This window comes from Varanus komodoensis, unplaced genomic scaffold (assembly GCF_004798865.1).
Source record: "Varanus komodoensis strain SLA01 unplaced genomic scaffold, ASM479886v1 scaffold13_1, whole genome shotgun sequence".
In the NCBI taxonomy this organism is placed as follows: Eukaryota; Metazoa; Chordata; class Lepidosauria; order Squamata; family Varanidae; genus Varanus; species Varanus komodoensis.
The window spans coordinates 9,758,083-9,778,947 of NW_025335408.1; the positions used below are offsets into that span (position 1 = coordinate 9,758,083).

Below are 20,865 nucleotides of genomic sequence, written 5' to 3' on the forward strand. Positions count from 1 at the left end.
CATCATGAGAAGGCAAGACTCCCTAGAGAAAACAGCATGTTAGGGAAAGTTGAAGGCAGAAGACAAAAGGAAAGACCAAATAAATACGAGATGCATTGACTCTATAAAGGAAGACACAGTCTTGAACTTGGGAGAACTGAGCAGGGCTGGCATGGCCAGGACATTTTGGAGGGCATTCATTCATAAGGCCACTCTAAGTTGGAAATGACTTGACAGCACATAACTTTTCAAGCTTCAATATTTTAGCATCCATCCAGGTATATTATTAGTTGTTTTTAATCATATCACAAAGGCTCAGGGTAGAATACGGCAGCATCCTTCTGAATTTCCATGAAAGAGTTATTAGCACATGATCATAGAGTTTGCTTTGTCATAAAAGCCATGCTGTGCAACCCAAAATGACATGTGTTTTTAAAGGTACTTTATTTATCATGTAAGATAGTTGTCTTGTTTTTGTATATGAATGTTAGCATCTTTTGAAAGTTATGCTTCTCTAATTTCAGTGCACCTTACATGAGATACTGCAGGAAAAGAGACTCCTGCATGTGCATACCCCAGATGAGGGTACAGAGCACACTATTGCTAGACTGGGGTGCTGTCACAATTTTCTGCATTTTCTGGCTGCCTGTTGCTAGCATCACAGAGCACTTGCTTTGTGTACACTTTTGTCTGTTTGCTTCTACAGTGACCCATCGGATTATTCTTCCCGAACTTGTAACGGTCCAGGCCAAGGGCGGCCAGATAACACATAACACACAAGGATCCAGGCAACAGTGCAAGATGGTACAGGCCAAAGTCCAATCACCAGTCCAAGTTATAGTCCCAAACAGGTCAGAGTCGAAATTAGGAGGCAGTCATAGTGCAGTTCAGTAAATAAGAGCATAGTCAAAAATGAACCAGAGCTCAGGAGCCAGGAAGCCAAGACAAAGGAGTGGATACATTGGAGCATGAGCAGGGTCCACAGTTTCAACACAGAGACCTCAGACACTGGAGCCTGAGGCAGCTTCTGGCGGTAGTAGCCGGTTCTTAAGTGGTGCTTTCCTCAGGGTTCCCAGGTGGTGCTCATGAAAGTCCTGACAGCTGCAGTAGAGTCTGGAACTTGTCTTGCAACTACCAGGGCTGTTCTGGCGCTTGGCCAGCAGGAGACATCCTGACACTGCTCAGATCCTAACAGAACTAAACAATTGCTGTATGCTTCATTACTGGTGTGCATACTTGGTCTGTTCAAGAAACAAGCAAGCAAAATGAGTGGTTAAAGATGGGAGGTGGAGGGAGGTGGGAGGAAAACTAATGACCAGTTTCAGCAGCCAGCTGGTCGTGGGTGTAGAAGTAAATGAGATGCCCATTCACTCTTATTAACTGCATATATACAAATCTATAACTTCTTCTAGAGGGCAAGCTTGCATGTGTTTGTGTATGATATTTTTAGGAAGCCAGCTAGCATTGGTAGAGGATGGCAGCTTCTACAGCAGCTGTACTGCTTTTCTGCCTTTTCTAAACATACAGTATTGTCATTGTCTTTAACTTCCTTTCTCCAGAGCACTCTTCAAAACCAGAGTTACTGCACAGAATCCATTTTTAGGGAGGCAGAAAATATTTTGTTATAACTCTAAGTCTTAAAATATGATACCAATATGATATTGGTGACCAAAGAATACTTCCATGCAAGAAAAAAAGATTAATGTGTTCAGTTTTTTTTTTAAAAAAGTAAAAAACACACCATTCCCCAATGTGTTCAAATCTATAGGGGGAGAATTATAGAAGACCAAAATATGTGTTTCTGATAGAACACTTGTTACAGGTGTCCCAAATGTTAACATGAGAAAGTTGTTGTTGTACATCTGCCTTCCTGCATGGCCATTAGTTGGTTTAAAAATGCAAATTGTGTAGTTTAATTGGATTGTCTGAAGTATTTCTTCTACTCTGTCCTCAACCTCCACCATTGGGCTTCATTATATGCCCCATGTTTTAAGTACTTTGAGAGCAGTACAAAATGTTTCCCTATATTTTTTTCTACAACATGAAAAATTTGTCATGTCTTATTTTCTTGTTTGCCTTTTCCTAACTGAAAAAGCCCCGGACAGTTTAACTTTTCCTCATACAGGAGTTACACCAAGTGTTTGATCATTCCACTTTCCCATTCCTAGACTTCAGCTCTGTGGTATTCTTCCTGAGTTGCAGGAGCTAAAATTACAAGTTGATTTTGCTATCCTCTGTTTCCTTTTACTGTTAGGATTTCAGGTTTTTATGCATCGTATTCTTAATTGATTATTAAAACTTGACTTTGTTAGCTGCCTTTTTGTAATACAGGAGGGATACTAATTCTCAGATAAATTAAAAATGTATCTCACTTCATCCATCCTTGATGAGAGTTTGCCATGGGGAGAAGTAGAAAGTAGTATTTCTAAATTAGAGTTATCACCGCTTGAGTACTTTTCTCTCCACTGCATGGTAGCCTTTCAAATTTAGTTTGGTTAACATTTCTAAAAGTTCTTATGTCGTGTTTCCCAAATAGGTTACGATTCAGAGCTCACTGGTAAATATGTCATTATCTTGAATAAACTAGTCTATGGTGTGTTGCAAAACTAGATAGCTTGGGAAGGTTGTTGAAAGGCACCTCTGAGACCCCTGAGGAGCTAATAAATCACTGAAAGAACCACAGTTATTCAAAGTATTTTGAATATTTTGGTATTGTCTGTGATAGAGTTCAGGTTGACAAACTGTGTGAGCCTCTCTCTTTAAATTAATTTGCTTGCTCGTACATTAGTTTTCATCATTTTCTGGAAAGTTAATTAAGAATTATTTTAAGTATCTGCATATTCTAGGAGAGCCTTTATTTATGTGTTTACAAGAGAATGGGTAAGAAATTTCAAGAATGCAGGGGAGTTTGTTTTGTTTTGGGTTATTATTGATTTTATTAGATGTTCTAAATTGTTTTTAAATTGCTGTAAGACGTCCTGAGATATTTATATAAAGGGCGGCATACAACAACTTTTAATAAATAAATAGATAGATAAATTTGAAGGATTGATATGCTTTTATTTATACCAAACACTAGAGGTCAGTCTTTAAACACTTGAAATTCAACTTCACTAACCCCTGGGGTTGAGATAAGGTATCTGATGATGGGCTATGGGAAATGTAGTATAACTGTGAAGTCACTGGCATCTGGTATAGACAGTAGAAAAAAAGTGATATGAAAAGAAATCTTCAAAAAATATTCATGGTCTCTTACACAGGCAAAGCCAGGCTTTGTTTGAACTATGAAGTATCCTCATGCGCCATGATGTAGGATGTTGTCTTATACTGAGTGAGGCCACTGAGTTCACATTGACACTGACACCGCCTGGCAATGGCTTTTCGGGTTTTCAGGCAAGAGCTCTTCCAGCATTACCTGGAGATGCTTGAGATGTAGTCATTCATTTATTTAACACATTTGTATACCATCACAATAGCCACATGGCTCTCTGGATGGTTTACACAGTAAAACTATCAACAAAACATAAAGGCAACATAAAACCAATTCAATAATAAAGCATTGAGTTTGAAGCTGAGACCTTCTGCATACAAAGCAGACACTGCAACGAAGCAGCAGCCCTTTCCCATTCTGTGAGCCTGGCTGAGCATTCATCTGCTGAATACAGATATTGACAGTTAACTAAAAGTTGGGGTGAAATTGTGGGAAGTGTGCTGATTGGCCAGATTAAGGGCCCACCAGCTGTACTGAGAATACTTCATTCTGTGTTTAATTCTTGGTATTCCTGATGGCAATTAGTGGCACTGTATACCTGGCTTAGCAATTTCCAAAAGAATATTTGGGAAAGCCCCATATACTTTAAATCTCATTTTTGTGCAGACTGCTTCCGATACTTCCAGTTCAATCTTAAATCATGAAGTCAGTAGGGCAGGGATCTTTTTCCAGTAGTATTTTGGTGGCAGTAATCCAAATAAGATTAATGGGAATGTTTGAAACATGATTTGCAAAGAGCACTTAGGTGTGGGCTCCAAAAATATCACAACTATAGTATGTTGTTTGTGTTTATATTACTGAGGATACGGATTTTAAATTTTAGAATACCTAGATCATGGTTTTGTTAAGCTGCTTGAAGATGTGACAGTTCGTTTCTTCATTATAGTCTAGAACTTGTGGCAGAAAAGTGTTCCGATGTTTTCACAGGTGCAAACTCACTACCATTGTGTTCTGGTAATATTATAATTTTCCTTCAGCAGAAACCACTGAAAATCACAGCCAATTTATGTGTATTTTATTTATTAGATGAATCAGTGTGCCTATTTTGTGATTACAGCTTTAATAAGCAGATAGATGATACCAAGTGATGACATAGGTAGTAGATAGGACAAGGCTGACGAAGTTGTTAGGGGACAAGTGGCTGAAGAGCAGCACTTCTGAAAGGGATCTCAGGGTATTGATTGACTGCAGCCTAAACAGGAGTCAGCAGTGTGACATGGCATTTAAGAGGGTGAACACCACCCTTGGTTGCATAGCCAGAAGTGTGGCTTCTAGATCGAGAGAGGTATTGCTGCCACTCTATATGACTTTGGTGCACCCACAACTGGAGTGTTGTGTTCAGTTCTGGATTCCGCATTATAGGAAGGACATGGCCAGGTTAGAATCGGTGCAGCGTAGGGCCACAAGGATGGTGCCTGGATTGCAGGGAAAGCCGTATGAGGTGAGACTGAGGGAACTAGATCTTTTTGACCTGGAGAAAAGGGGATTCCAAGAGGCTCTGTTGGTGGCATATAGGTATGTAAGGGAGTGTCATACGGAGGTGGATAGAGATCTGTTTTGCCCTGCAGAGGAGGGCAGGATCTGTTCCAGTGAAGCAAAACTCAGGGAAACAAGTTTCAATTTGGATGCCAGGTAATACTTTCTGACAGTTAGGATCCCTAGGATATGGAATAGGCTTCAATGGGAACACCATCGGTGAGGGTGTTCAAGGATAGTCTGGACATGCACAAGCCAGGGGTCAGACTAGATGGCCTGGGAGGACCCTTCTGATTTGCTCTGTTTCTAAAACTTGTAGATTTGTAGCATAACAGTAGATTAAAGGGAGTGACAGGAATGAATAAATGCTCGTGTTTGGAATGCTAAACAAATACCGTGGTTCATTTGAGGAAAGACATAATCTGTTTGAAAGATAAACTTTCTGAGGTGGAAACATGTACCCTAAACCCAAGTAAGAAAGGCTGCTTGTACTGATTAATTAGCAACTAAAGGTGCTTTGTATACTCTTCTTATTTCACATGTTCTCAGAATAAGTACTGGGATTGAGAATAGTTTAGAAGGCTCAGTCTCAGAAATAGCTTGATCAATTAGTAATGTGTCTCCTTCGATCATAAAGAACTATTTGGATAGCATGGTGACATGCATCATTTGGGTGAGCTGTTAACATACACCAGGAAGTAGCAGCGCAGGCACCATTCTTGCCCACATGTAGCCCCTTGCCTTCTCTTTCTCCTTTTAGTGTCTTCGTGATGCTAATAGTAGGTGGGTCCACCTGAACTTTTCATAATCAGTTCAGTATTAAGCAGTTAAGTTATGGGAGAGTTTGTGTGTTGTCTGGCCCAGAGTGGACAGCACTGCACTTTCCATAGCAAAATATTCAGTATCCATTTAAACATTTGCATCAAGTTTTGAAAAGATGGTTTTAGGTGATAGATACTGGCACACGTTAAGTATTGCACGTTTACTTGAAATTTGACTCTTTGGAAATTTAGAAAATAAGGAAAATAAACCCCATTTGTTCCTAGTATATATGTACCAGCATTTACAAATTTTGTGGGAGATTGATGACACTCGTAAGTGGGAGATGCAATTATTTCTTAATTGAATTTACAATATATTTAAATGTTGGCACGTGCTATTTAATCCTATATGTGTCACTGAAAATGAAGCTGTGAGGCCAACTTTTTACATTATATTATCTTTCCAATACATTGAAGCTTTAAAAAAAATATTACTGGTTGCCACATCTGGACTACGTATGCCTTCCGACAGGCGGCTCATTTAATGACTTTAAGGCTGTAAACGCCATGAAACAATATGATCACATGGGTGTTACTGCAACCAGCTGCTAGATTAAATTCAGCAACTAAGAATGCAGTGAAATATAGACATCCACATAAAACTAGGTGAATTTTGATTGGGGCAGTGTAGTGTTCATGAAAATTGAGCCTTGGTAATAGAAAACAAAAGTGACAATGAAATAAATGTTTATCATAAAAGAATAAAAAATGTATGTACTGTTTACTACACTTCAGTTTGCAGATTGGTAGGAATAAAGGATACTCTGTGAATACCATTAATAATGACTTAGAACATGGGTCCTCAAACTATGGCCTGCGGGCCGGATCTGTCCCGCCATGGCCATTTATCTGGGCTGCCTTAGAGGTTTTGGACTTGCTGGGCCCGCGCGCACCTGCGCCTGATGGCAGCTTGCTCATGCAAAGATTGTTTTGAACTCGCTCAGAGAAAACGATCTCGGCACGTGCCTGCTGCTCCCTCATGGCCCGCGCCCCCCCGCCCCCCCGCTGGCACTGCCTTGCCAGCCGTGCTCAGCACCAGCACCTTTCAACTGGCCCCCTGCTGAAAAAGTTTGAGGACCCCTAACTTAGAATATAGTGGCATACCACTGAACAGTAACTGTTTTAAAATTCAACATAACTTTTTAGGTAGTATTCCTTGATGCCAGAAAAAAATGGAAAGTTAAAAACACTTTTGATTCTGTATAAGGAAAATAGCAAACACAAATGCAAAGATATGTTGTTTTGGATCTATCCCATAGTTTCTAAACCATTTTTCCTGCAGAATAGTTGATGAATGATGGAAACCTTGACTAAGCCAGCACATTGGTTTTGGAAAGGTATCATGCTACATTCTCAGCAGTTCAGTTTCAAAATGTGTGCACTGAAAAATGCTAGGCATGTTTCATTTCCAGACTAACTCTGGTGGGAAAAATTGTTACTATGACTAAAAAGAATTTTTAAAGGAAAAGGAAAAAAAAAACATACCCAGACAAACAAAAGAAGCACATAGTGATGTGGCGAATTCATAGTCTGTTGTGCCTAATAAGGTTGCAAAATACATCTGTGCTAAGTTTGACCAATGACAACATTTAGCTTGTAGAGGTATAGAGTTGGAAAGAGCCATTTAGGCCACTGAGGCCAGCCCTATTGCAGAAATCTACTGTAAAGCACCCTTTGAGAGATGCTATATCTTCAGTGACAGAGAGCCTAATGCTTCTGTAGGCAGTTGGTTCCATTGTCTGACTGCTCTCATGTGTGTTGCTGCTTCAAAACTGGGTTGTTTCCTTCTCGACAACCCAGAGTATTAGAATAAAACATCACAGATTGCAACCCAAGAATGTCGCTTTGTTTACAACATAAGTAGCGTGATCTGTTTGGTTGCTTGCCCCTACATGGTCCTGAGAACTCATGCATTAAGCAACCCGTGGGCTGTTATTATTTATTTATTTATTTATTTATTTATTTATTTAAAACATGTTTATGCTGCCCCCATCGCAACAAAGCCTCGGGGCGGCTCACAGCAAGAACAAAATTAAACAATAAAAATATTAAAACTACTTGTTCTACTTGACAGACTGGGTCACTGTCTATTCTTTCTGCACTTCATTTTCCTCAGACTTTACTTCCCTTACTACAAATCAAGTATCACTACAATTCAGCCTAACAGTTCATGGATCTGATTTTCAAGTTTTGATATTTTTCCACATGAGTGACAAGATACATCAGTTTACGTTTAGATAAGTTAAACTGACTGGATCGCTGTGCTAGGATATGGATATTCACTTTCAGGTTTCTGTGAGTCCAGCAGCGCCAGCATTGGTGATTGAATCCAACGATAAGGATCGCTACAACATGTTTTCTTGTAATAAGTTGCAAAACCTGTTCTAAATAAACACACAGAGGTACTGTTTCTGCTAAAGTTTATTGGCATTGTGGAAGCTCTTTAAGTAAACAGTACTGAATCTTCTTTGACTAACAACTGCCATGGATTGTCCAGGTAAAGGCAATATTTACAAAATGCTGATTAACAATGTTTTAGTTTGCTGGATATTAAAGTGCATATCCATAATTTCACAGCTTCACTCCTTGCTTTGTGCCTGGTGGCTTTGAAGTTATTTGTTTGTATATCTTAACTTAATGTAACCGAAAGGAGTTCCTGCCAATACATTAACTTTTTCTTGTTTGGAAAACTTGTGTGAAGAATTTGATCCTCACTGCATATAAGCAAGAAAGAACAGTAGACATGCAGTCCAGTTGTCTATAGTGCTGCAAGTTAGAAGAACATTTTGGAGATGTTATTATAATGAATATATTCCCACAGAAAGTAATGCAAGCATATTGTAACAGAGCACCGGAAGTTAGATTTGGAGGTGTTACTGTGAAGCCTATCTGTTCAGAAATACATTTTTGGGCAAGGGAATATATTATACTGCTTGGGGTGTGTAGGAAATGTCTGTGACATGAAGGTGGAGGTGAAAGAAAAAAATATGCCTTAGAATGCTGTAAGCAGCTCTAGTACAAGTTCAACAGAAGGTTTTCATGAAATGTTCAGCAAAATTGGCTTCCATGTAGATCTTGAAGAAAGACTGAAAAGACTTCAAAGTTATTGAATCTGGCCAGAATATGACCACACAGGTATCCAGTAGAAGGAGAGCTGAAAAAAGAGCTTTTTGCTACAGTTTGATTGTCCAGAGGGAGATGAAGCATTTGGAAATGTGAATGTGACAAGCTGAGAACCCCCATCTCTTTCGTCTCAACTTTCTGGGTGCTTCCTAGTTCGGACTGACTCCTTCATGGAATTTTACAGGGGTGCATGTTACAAGTCAGCTGCCCCACCCCCACCAATTTAAACAGATGCAACAAAAGCCTTCCAGCTAAAGTCTTTGCTATGTTAAAAATAGCCAGCTAGGCTGGCTTCGTGATATAAGAGAAGGGTATTGCAGAAGTCAATAAGAAGAGACACCAACAGAGTGAGAGCCATTAGGGTAATGCAGCTTAATGATAAGAAGTTTATTTCAAACTGAAGATTTCTTCCTTCTCAACCAAAAAGCGCTGTCTCCACCTTAAGGATGATTTATGCTACTTGTGAACCTGTCAGTGGAAATGTTTGACACTACTGAATTGGTGTGCTCTTTTAGTCTGATACTGTATAATCAGACTAATAACATTAAGTATGACCCTGTTCAACTATGTTCAACAGAGTTTCCAAAGAGTCAGTCATGGTTTGGTTCTCACTGGTCTCTTGACTTAACTCTGGGTCTGTTGTCTAGGCATTTCAACTAAAAGTTCTAACCTCTTCTTCCAGTTCTGATTTAGAATCTGAGACAGCAGCCTTGAATTACTGTATTTGAGGAGAGTTGATCTATTCCCTCAAGTCCAGATGCTTTTTTTCTTTAACTTTTAGCTTCCTTGTTTTTCTCACAGATTTTAACATGTTTCCAGGAAAAAAAAATCTAAGGAAAAAAAGAATAAAGGTGCAGTGCTTTTTACCATTAGTCTTAAGAGCCCTTGGTGTGGAAGCATTATCTCCTTTCCTTTTCTTGAAGGAAGTCCCTTCCTTTATTCATGAGTTCTCTGTTCACCGCTACTGTTCATGTATATCGGAATTTTCCAGACCTAGCCAATAGAAAGAGATATGTTGCAGTCCTTACCAGCAAAGACTTACATACACATATATACAGTCTATGCCTGTATTTGTGCAGTCTGTGCCTTAGGAAAATGCCTTATACAGAATTTGACCATCAGGGCTGGGCAACTTGTGACCCTGAAGAAATTTTGCCCTGCAACTGCCAAGGTCAGTCAGCATTGGCTGTGCCAGGTAGGGTTGAATGAAGCTCTAGGCTAAAACACAAGCCACAAGTTACCCAACCAGGACAGACTGAGTCTGTCTAGCTCAATATTGTCTACTGTGCTGACTAACAGTAGTTCTCCAGGGTTTCAGAAGAGGTGTTTCTAATCTTGTCTTGAAGATGTTCAGTATTGAACCTGAAATATTGTGCATGCAAAGAAAGTCTTCTGCCTTTGAGTGAACCGTATGGTTGTTTGTAAGTTTTTATTTATTTTATTTCTGTACCGCCCATAGCCAAAGCTCTCTGGGTGTTTGACAGCCAGCTTAGTGGGTTCTCTTATAGCTTTTTTTTGCTTGTTCTAACTGTTGTTTCACAGTGACAGTTCTCTTTAGCTGTGCAGATGTCTGCATGTAAACAAATGGCAACCATCAGCTCAGCAGTGAAATGTCTTAGTTTTTCAAATAGAATTGCCAGTGCAATTTCTTGTGTCTTCCTCTAGATTTTCACCTTTCTAAATACTACACAAATTCTTGTAAGATGTAATACTTGTGTAGCAGCTGAACTCAGAAGCCTGAATGTTCAGCCATTTGTTGTGGACCATATGTTTATGCAAATTTCTTAGCATAAAAGGTTGAATACAATCAATCATATAGTTTCATGAAGAACAAGGGTGAGAAGATTGAGTGGTGCTGTTTTTGAGTGGAAGACATCAATGTGCTAAAATGGTCTTTTACTGTGGATTTATTTATTCATTTCTATATTGCCCAGTAGCCATTTACAACACATAAGGCCAAACCTTTTTGCCCTTCCCACAAAAAATCACCCACAACAGTGGTTGAGAGGCATTGTGAAACATTGTGTATATTTTTTGCACCTGTCAGGAGCCAGGATCTTCTCTGGTCCTATGTCTTCCATCTTTGTGCTGTTATTGCCCACCCAAATCATCAGTTTAGAAATAAGTTTGCAGCACTTCTAGAAACTCGGGGGAAATCTTATCATGCATGGCCACACCCACCAGGCATCTGGATTTAAGCACTACAGTAAAGAAAACATCTTCAAGTGCAAAGTGCTGCTTCTGGCTTTGATGTATTAACCAGGGGTACAAATCACAGAGACATTTTTGTGGTTTTCTCAAGGCTGTGAGAATGCACACTGCCATGAGTCTGCTAAGACATCTTTCAGCCTGCAAAATGGTTTCTCTGTGTAGGCCTTTTCATAATTCTTCCTTCCTGTTGGAACCATTTCCAGGTGTTACAGCTTCAGTTCTTTGCATAATACCTATGAAAGCCATTTGAAAAGTATTCTTGTTCCTTCTGGGCAGTCCCTTTAACATAAGAGCTCTTGTGCTCACTAGCTTTCAACATACATTGTAACAGCTTCATAGAGCTAGTTAACAATTCAACTTGATTTCAATTTGGTGTCTGAACTCCATAGCAGAGGTATTTATTGCTGGGAGGGGGCAGGGGTGGGTTGAAACTTCCCCTTTCTTTGGGTGTTCTTTTTTAATGAAGTGGTGAGGTATTTTTAGTGAACTGTGATATGGATTTTTCTTAGACAAGAATCCTCAGTATTATGAAGGTTTTGGTTATTTATCTAAATTATTTATTATATTGTTAGTCTTAATGGTGGCTAACAACTAAATTGAATCCCACAAACTAAAAATGAGCAAATCATAACCAGGAAAATGTTTGAACATCAGAAATAGCATAAACTGCCAAAGTTAATAGCAACCTGAACAAGATTATTTTTACTTGCCTGCAGATGCTGAAAAGAGAAGGGGGTCAAATGAACTTCCCTTGGGAGTGAGTTCCAGACTTGGACTGGGACTACAGAACATGTCCTGACTAGCCTAGCTTGAAATATCATCTGATTTCTTATGAAGACCAATGTTGTGGCTATTCATTAGTATTTCCTTACATAGGCATAATCGACTAATAGGCTAATGACTACTGAAAAGCAACATTGTATCTGTACAGCTGGAGCTAAAATAGTTTTGGAATCTCTTCTGCCTTCCCTGCTCTCCTAGGCCTTTTAAGGTGCAATCATGTATATGTAGAACATTTTTTTTTTTTTTTTGAATCTAGACAGCTTCCAGGATTTTCCAGCCGGCCACACTGGTAGTTGTAGGACACCTTTCTTTTTAAGTATACGTAGGAGTGTGCCTTTATTGACATGTACAGCATTGTCATTTAGTTCTTACACATGTTTATAGGCACATACATTGATGAAGTTAAACATGGTAATGCATTGATAGTGCATTAAAGTGATTGATATGCTGTGAAATTCAAGAGTCCCAGTCTCTCAGTGGGAGGCATCCATTAATTCCTCAGTATCTCTAACATCCTAGATAAAGACACTGGGCAGCTTCATACAGCATGGCAGCCCCTTGGGAATTTTAGCTTTGTACTGCTGTTAAAATTCCCTTGTGCCCCAACAGATGATCGAGCACAGCAGGGGGTAGTGTGCCTCAAGGAAACGGGCATATTTGTCTCAGATGTCATGGCTTAGTATTGTGCAAATACAGTCATTGAAAAGTTTTGAGGAACCCAACTATATTACCACCATGTTAACACCCCTCAGATCCAATTTGCATAAAACCCTTATATTTGAGTAACAACATTGCTGTATTGCAGTGGTGTTGAATATTCTTCCTAACATTTGAAGAGCAGAAGTGTACAGCAGCAGAATTAAAATTCCTATTTGCATTTGAGGGAGGCACAATGAAAATACATTCTGCCCCCTACTCATGTTTCCTAGATACACGCGAAGGGAAAGGAGGAAGCCCAGGTTAAGCTGAGGAGGAGGAGAAAGTGGTGATGGTAGCAGCAAATGGCATCAGTGACACTCGCACCATTTCCAAGATCTCCAAGGGGCAGCTGGAGCAAGCCTAGGAGAGATAAGGAAGAAGCAGTGATCTTCTTTGCGAAGAGGCTGAAGCTGAGGCAGGGCAGGGAAGATGGTAGTAGCTGGAGAAGTGGGTAGTGAAAGAAGGTAGAAAGCATGGCTGATGAGAAGGGCAGGTGTGGTTGGGTACCTGCTGAGGGCTCACAATCCCACAGAAGCCCTCTGGAGTTGCTCCTGCCCTTCACTTTTATGATCTGTTTGTTCTGCCTTGGTTCAGACAGTGGTGATAGGGGGGAGCAGTAGGTGCCACTGCCTGCTTGCTCATTGGTGCTTTGCCTGTTGAACAAATACTAGCAATGAGGAGGAAGGCGATAAGGAATAAGCCCAGCTGGTGAGAAGGCTGACTCATGGAGCAAATGGTCTCAGTGCAGTTATCTTTCCAAGTGCCCCCAGAAGCCTGGTGATAGCACTGGTAGAGAGAAATCCAGAAACTTTGGGTGAGATGCTGTGAATTGGGGAAAGGCCACAGAAAGGCATATTTGCCTTGGGATAAGGATGCCAGTGGGGATGTTGCAATATAGCAGCTTGTTTCTTACAAGTGTTGAATGCTTTTCATTTTGTTTCTAGCAAGAATGGTCAGCTATATTCACCAGTTATGGCAAAAGGGCCACTTTGCAAGGACAATTATACATGCATTTGAACCTAGCAGAGGTGCTAGATACCAAGCCTGCAAAAGAGACGTAATTTTAAAATGTCAAATAACTATAATTCTTTCAAAATAAAAACACAGTTTCTTTTCCTTTTGAGTGAAACTATTGGCAAATATTTTTTATTGCACCTTCATTAATGTTTTGTGGGGCCATCAGACAAAATTGGCTTAGGATCATGTTCATCCAGTGGGCTTCTGGTGGACTATCTCTGGTCATTGTTATACATGCATACATCTGGACACCTAGGAATTCTCTCCGTATAGATTTTATTTTGTTAGTATATTAGAATGGGCTTCTGAGTAAATAATAGCCCCTGGCTTGTTGTTCCTGTCCTTGTTAGAAAGTCATCTGCTGCAATACACATATCGAATATCTGATAGCATATCAGGACTAGTATTTTAAAAGGATGATTATTGTGACGAATGTGATTGCAAGGAAGCTTTTGCTGTGGCTGAGCAAATTCACCAAGGGATCAGTGCTGCTCCTGGCAAAGAGGGGAAATATATGTGGTTCTTTGTCTTCTGCATTTTGGGACAAAAGAATTCCCATTTGAATTGCGGTGCTCTATTCAGGCTCCCTCTGAGCCTGTGGTTAACAGCAGTCAGTCTTTGCAGTGTTCTGACGTCATCCAGTGTATGCATAAACTATGCTATTGTCTTACTGAGAGCAGGGGCTGTGGATTGCAGTATCTGGTGTCTGCTACCTATTTCTGCCTCACTGCATCAGCAGGAAAGACACTGGCCTTCCCTTGTCTAAAGGATTTAAAACTAAATGCTCCTGGTTTTTTAAAATTATATTTTTTTTGCTTCTCCAAAGAAGACGTGTTTTGCTTTAAGGGCTGCAGGAAAAGGGAGTCTGCAGAGTGAAGCTTGGGAGAAGAGAGCAAAATCTGGTGACTGGATAGCTGTGGGGACTGCGTTGTCTGGCTTCATGATCCCTGCTGTGTAGCAGTCTCATCTCTCCCTCATTCCTTCTCTCTCTCTTTCCCTTGTTAACCCCTCTTTTGAGATAGCAAGCATCTGGAGCCAGCCATGTTTGGCACTGAATCGTCATGTAAGTAAATGGGTTATCTCACTTGCATTTTTTATTTAGGGGCAGGGTTTGCTTTATGGCTTCGTTCCATGCCCAGTGACTGTATCTGTTGTGCTGCAGGGTTTGTGTGAAAGACAATCACCACCAGCACCACCACGAAAAATCTGTGGTTCTGGCTTGTTTATTAAGAAATGAAGGATGCTGGGGAGGTTTTGACTCTCTTTTTGTGCATCTTTGACACTGGCAGCAGGAGAGCATAGAGCTATTGGTGATGCTGAATCCAGGCCACTTGAAGATGCAAAAGAAAATGTGGCTTTGCTTGAATGTGCATGTTCCTTATGTGTGGGTTGCACAGACACGCATATGATTGCAGTAGCGGTAATTAAGAGTTACCAGTGTGATAATGAGGGTGCTTGAAGGATTGACAAGGATGCTCCAGGATTAAGTGCTGGAGAGCAAGACGATATTTGATTTAACAATGGAGCATCAGTTTACTACTGTAATTGCAGGTGTCTCTCAAATTTTGTATGAAATATATGAAGCCTGGCTGGTCATTTGATGGGATGAGAAGAACACAGATTAGAGATACAGTAAAAAGAGGACATTTTCAAGCGCGATGCCAGTGGTTTGTGACATCTAAAAATTGACAAGCTCTGCCTGGTGCAAAACAGGCAGTGCAGATGTGTATCTCTGAAAACCAGGTGGATTTCAGCAGACTCATTGGGGACCGACCAAAAGTGAGAGGGGGTTGTGCAAAAGATCTCACTCCTGTTCAGATTATTGATGGCAAGTGTGTGCCTCAAAGGGATCAGAATTGCCTGTGGGGCTATAACTAAAATGAAAATAAAATATGATGCTAACTTTCTTGGTATGATGCCATCTGCACTAAAATAATCATATTTCATGTTCTAGGTGATTGTGACATGGAACACAATGCATTTGTTACAGTAGGTTATTTGGGGACCATGATTGCAGGGGTCACAGTTCATTCAGAATAGTAACATTCTAGGGTAACACTTTTATCCCTTAAAGTATCTGATGTTTCAGAGGGTTAATTGGTTCTTTGATTCAGCTTTGCATTCCTACTAACACAATGCCTGTTCAAGGTCAAGGCAGAATAAGATGTATCATGCCTTGTGCATTGTTATGGTTTTCTTCTCTCTCATCTGAAATGTTGCAATAGTGGTCTTTTATCTTTGGTTGATCTTGTGTGCACACACATATATAGGCTGCAATCTTATGCACACGTTCTGCAGAACAAGCCCTACTGAATACGTGGGGCTTCTGAGAAAACGTGCATGAGATTGCGCTGTTAGTAACTGTTACTGAAAGAAGAATGCTGGACACTTTTGGTTTGGTGAAATGGCAGTAGCCAAATATCTGGAGAATATGAGGGCCTTCGTATAGAAAGCGGAAACTAGTACTATTATTTCAGCACCTTTACTAAGGATGTATGGCATAGACATAGTTAATAGTAAATAACTGTCTATATAAATAGTCATCAACATAAAGGGTTTCCTTATTGTCTGTTGAACAGGACTCTTCCGTAGAGTCACCAATGTGCTATCTAACTGCCTGCCTGTCTGACAACAGCTGGGCAAGCTTTTGTTTCCATGACATCCAGATTAATGAATTTTCTGTTTTTTGTTTTTTTTTTAAAGGAGTGTTTGGTCTGATCATGGCAAAATGAACTGCTACTATAAAAAGCATTTACCTACCTTTTACCAACCAGAGCCAAACAAAACATTACAGTTGGGGATTTCAGGAAAAAGAGCAACCTTAGTCAAGGCATTGTGCTGCTTTGCCCAGTTTTAGGCAGGCTAAACTGCTCTTTCAAGCTGGGGATGAGCAGCTTGGAACCAGTCAGAGGAAGTGTTGCAAAGGTTTTTAATCTCATATTTACAGAGGTCTGTTATCTGCCCTTTGTCTCTAGGATGCCTTCAGATGATAAGGGATTGTGATCTCACCTGTGCAAATGAGCCATGCATCTAGAATGTCCATTTTTGGGAAACCAGTATAAATGGAATACACCAATTGTACAGTTCATTTGCAGTTCATTTTCACTTGCAAAGGTGTTCTGGAAAAGGGCAATTCAGATACGTGTCTGTATGTCTAGTGTGGTGCACCATGTATGCTTCAGACTATGGATTTCTGGCCTGTTAACTGCACATCCAAAGCCAGGCCAAATCCTTTTCTTCTCCTGTATGTTACTGCTTCTAGCACCTAAGCCCAACAGTGTTCTGAGACATGGCTTGAAGAAGCAAATGATTCTCAGATTGTTCTATGAATGCATAGTCTGATAGTTTATCTTATGCCTAAAGCAGTCTCTCACGGACTTACTGATTTAGGGGCACCATTCTGAACTTCCACTATATTTCATGCAACTTCCTGTACAACCCATCATCATTCCATGGTAGAATATATGGAGATTCTCATGCCTAACTACATGCAAGCCTCTGTTGTATGTGGATTGGAGCACTAGTCCAACCATAGCATTAGGAGAGAACAGATGATCTAGTCTTTCTAAAGACAACTGTGTACATCTCTTTCTCTACTTTGCTTTTTCTGATTCCCAAGGGGTAAGAAAGAAATATGGGCTGGTAAAATCTTCCAGGAGATACTTGGCCTGTGTAAGTCTTACTTGATATGAGAGGAGAAAAAGAAAATCTCCACTGAATCAGGATCTTTTCCCTTCTGAAACTCAAAATATCTTTAAGAAGTTCTGTGCATATCTCCCCTACAGTAAAGCATTCCATCAATGTTGATGATATTCAATGCCATACACATTTCCCAGAACTTGTCAGAGGAAGAATTGTGCCTGTGGGCCTATAAAATATCTGTTCTACTTCGGCTTGGCTATTCACTGGCCCAAAAAAGAGACTGTGCTGCAGAATCTTATGCTGGGGTGAGGGGTTGGTGCTGCAATTTGAGTATGTGCAAGCACTTGGAATGGCAGAAAAATCTTGAACTGGCCGCTTAGTGTGACAAAATATTTCTTTTAATTCTGGAAGCCATACACAAATGTTTTCTTAAATCAATGCCCTCATTCAGTCCAAATAAAGTGAATTACTGTATTTTTAAAAGTGGAGTAATTTTGAGTGATTTTGTCAAAGAAATGTTGTCAGGTCAACAGCAACCACATAACATTTGGGGATTTGGGCTTGGAGGGAAGGAGAACTGAGATCCAAGAGATGCTTGTATTAGCTAATACAGAGAAAAGAAACCCAACTCAATGTCACAGCCTTCAGAGTGCTTATAAGAAGAAATAATTTTCAGATACTGATTTTTGTTAGTTTATCCAGTCCTTCCCTCAAGATTACACTCCTGTACAAATCAGGAAACAGTACAGTGTGTTTTTCCTAAGGTGTACAACAACTGTAAAGTTGGTCAGAATTATCCCCATATTTCAGGTGAATGGACTGAGGCCTAGATAGATTGACTTGTCTTGAGTTATTTACTGAGTTCATAGTAGAGGCCTGTTTGAATTGGTGACTTTCTGATTCATGGTTTAATCACAGGTTACTGCTTTATCTTGGGCAGACTTTCTATCATATAACATTCCTTGCACTGCAGCTATAGTGATATAGTAAGAAATCTGTGATTCTTGATGATTACTATATTAATGCTGCTTCTTACCTGAATATACACCTGATACCCAGCTGTTACTTTTGCTTACTTCTCTCTGAATGCTCTGGCATGGACACGATCTTGAAGGAGGTTTGGTCTCTCATGTCATGCCAGGCTGGAGCAAACTTCTGAGTATTCTCAACCTGTGTAAGCACAGATATTCTCTAGAGTCTTCTGCAACGTCCACCAGCAGCAAGAATTGCTTTTGCTGCTTGTGAATGCCTCTGACGCATGCCAAGAAATGAGTGAACAAGCATACTTTCCTCCTGCGTCCTCTAAAAAAGCAAGCAAGTAGAGAATGTCTGATAGTTGTGTGCATGCCTGTGTGTGTGCGTGTCCCAGTTGAAGATGAGTAAACAACTCTGCCCTTCAAGAGGATTCAAGGAAGGAATTGGTTTCTTACCTTACACTGGGCTGGGAGATGCTCAGAAACAGTGAGGCCTTCAGTCTCACACAAAGTGAATGTTAATGCTCTTACCCCTCCCAAGGGGTGTGTGCGCTAGCTAGAGAATTTAGGGTAGTGTTTTGCTTCGTCTCACATACCCAGGCTGTTATTAAGCAAGAGATCATTTCCTACACCCCAGCTCTGAGTTTTCTGTGGTACAACAAACTTGTGTCCTGCTTATCCACCACAATGTGAATGACTAAGAGTAGATTTCTCTTTGTCAATGACCCTAAGACAACCATGTTCATGGGGATCTGTCAGACAACTTCCTAGATGGTGTTGAGGTAGAAGTATTTGCAAAGCTAAGTTAGGCAATGTATGCATTCAGAAAATGCCCTCTCATTCCTTATAGCTAGGTTTGAGTTCCTTTTTCCAGCCTGGTGAAAGGACTTGCAAGTGGATACAGATGGCCACGTTGGGTTCTATTCCACCACAGATGCAAATTGGTAATTAGAGGGAGTGGAAATTGTGTACCACCACAATATGTGATTGGTGCTTCTGAATTACATGCATATTTAATACCCTATTAAATGGGAAGTAAGTGCTAGAAATTCCAAATGGCTCCCTTCTCTAACTGTATAAAAAGTTAAGTTGATAGCCTTTAAGCAAGAGAGGAGAAATCTATATATGAATATGACAAAGACAAACTCAGGGGTACAGTCCATGGTTTGCATACAGAAGGCCCCTGGTTCAATTCCTGGCATCTCTAGGGAAGGTTGGGAAAGATACTGGGGAAGTTCTCACACCCTGAATAACTGCTGCCAACCAGTGCATAGCAGTTGTGGGAGCCCTTTTTCTGTTTGAGGTTGCAAGGCTGCCTTCCCTTGAGGGTAACCTCCTGGGCTGGAGGGGAGGTGACCCTAGGGTTAAAAGTAAGTGAAGACATTTCCCTTTCTTCTTCCTTTCTGTTTGTGCTACCTCTTTCCTCTCTTTGTCTCTCTTCCTTCCTGCCTAACAGGCTCCTGGAAATGAGAGTGCTCTTGCCCTTCTTCTTCCATTGCTCTGTCTGTTTCATCTTCTTCCTTTTCTCACCTTCCTACCCTTTGGACTCCCAAGTAGTCTCCTTTTAAGGCATTTTCTTTTGTTCCAGATTTCTTAATTTATGCTAGAATATTAGTACTACATATTTCAGTTGTAGAAATGCCATAATGGCTTGAAAAATAGAGTTTGAAACAAATATAAAAATAATGGGTAGTATTCCCATGCTTGCTTCTGTGTCACTCTGCTAGTTCTATGACATCTGTAGGGCTTACAGTTGGAGTAACAGGAAGTAGTTCTTTTGAAAGCAGCTTTGGAAACAGCTCTCATTTTTGGACTGAAACAGGTCAGTGGAGCTCTGCTGGTTTGTCTCATTTCAGAAACAAGCATTTCTCCTTGTTTTTAGAGTTGCTTTTAGGAGTGCTACTTCCTGTTGCAACAACAGCGAGTCCTACTGGCAAGTGCACGGCATAGGTTGCTGGTCAACATCATGGGAGCAGCAGTGACGACAAAAACAGCAGGATTTAAAAAAATATTTTAATAATGTCTGGTTAAATAAAGGTGTCTTTACCTGACCTTAGCAAATTGAAGATTTGGTGCTAGGTACCCTTCCACAGATTTGACATCTCTTCTGAAAAGTTCTTTTCTCCTTGACTTCCCATGTAATGTCAGAGGGAGGAAGTAGGGGCAGCATATCATTTGGACAGGTGCAAGTAAGAGTAAGAGGTCTTTTAGATTTGTGCTCATGTATTGTTAATCCATATACCATACTGCCAGATTTTTCTGAAAATCAAAAGAGTCAGCAAGAAATATAAACTGAGTAATCAGTGGAAACGGAAAGAAATGAAAGAGCATGAATCTGTTTTTCAAAGTTGGCAGCCTTGAGATGCAAGGTAAAGGGAACTGTGTAAAAGGTTTGTAATAAGCCCAGAGGAATGATGCCTGCGTAGCTGCAATGTTCCATCTGTGTCTTGGCCCAATTTAGACATGTTTTCTTTAGCAATGTCATTGCATTCTGTGCAGACATGTCCATTTTGTAAGTATTTTGAGGTACTTTGGTGGATAGGGTAATAATTCTGTAAGATTTCAAAGAATCAGAAATACTGGGTCATGGAAATATATATAATCTAATAACTGCAAAGTCATATAGTTGCTCAGGGATGCAGGTGGCGCAGTGGTTTAAACTGCTGTGCTGCTTTCTGGTTGATTGAAAGGTTGCCGGTTCGAATCTGCACAATGGGGTGAGTTCCCGTTGCTCCATCCCAGCTCCTTCCAGCCTTGCATTTCAAAAGCATGCAAATGCAAGTAGATAAAAAGGTACCACTTTGGTGAGAAGGTAACAGCGGTCTGTTCCGTGCACTTCGGTGTTTAGTCATTCTGGCCACATGACTAC

The 20,865-nt window shown here is 40.3% G+C and overlaps 1 protein-coding gene across 5 annotated transcripts in view; it reads left to right on the top strand.

Moving 5' to 3' along the window:
* ST7 (suppression of tumorigenicity 7) overlaps positions 1-20,865 on the top strand; it is a 116,278-nt gene that overhangs the window by 17,603 nt on the left and 77,810 nt on the right. The window contains exon 1 of one of the 5 annotated variants that reach the window (XM_044422978.1): positions 12,897-14,443. The exons of the other annotated variants lie outside the window; for them this stretch is intronic. Coding sequence (XP_044278913.1) covers positions 14,422-14,443 — 22 coding nt within the window. The 5' untranslated portion in view covers positions 12,897-14,421. Of the gene's footprint in view, positions 1-12,896; positions 14,444-20,865 lie in introns of those variants that run through there. 5 annotated transcript variants of the gene reach the window in all.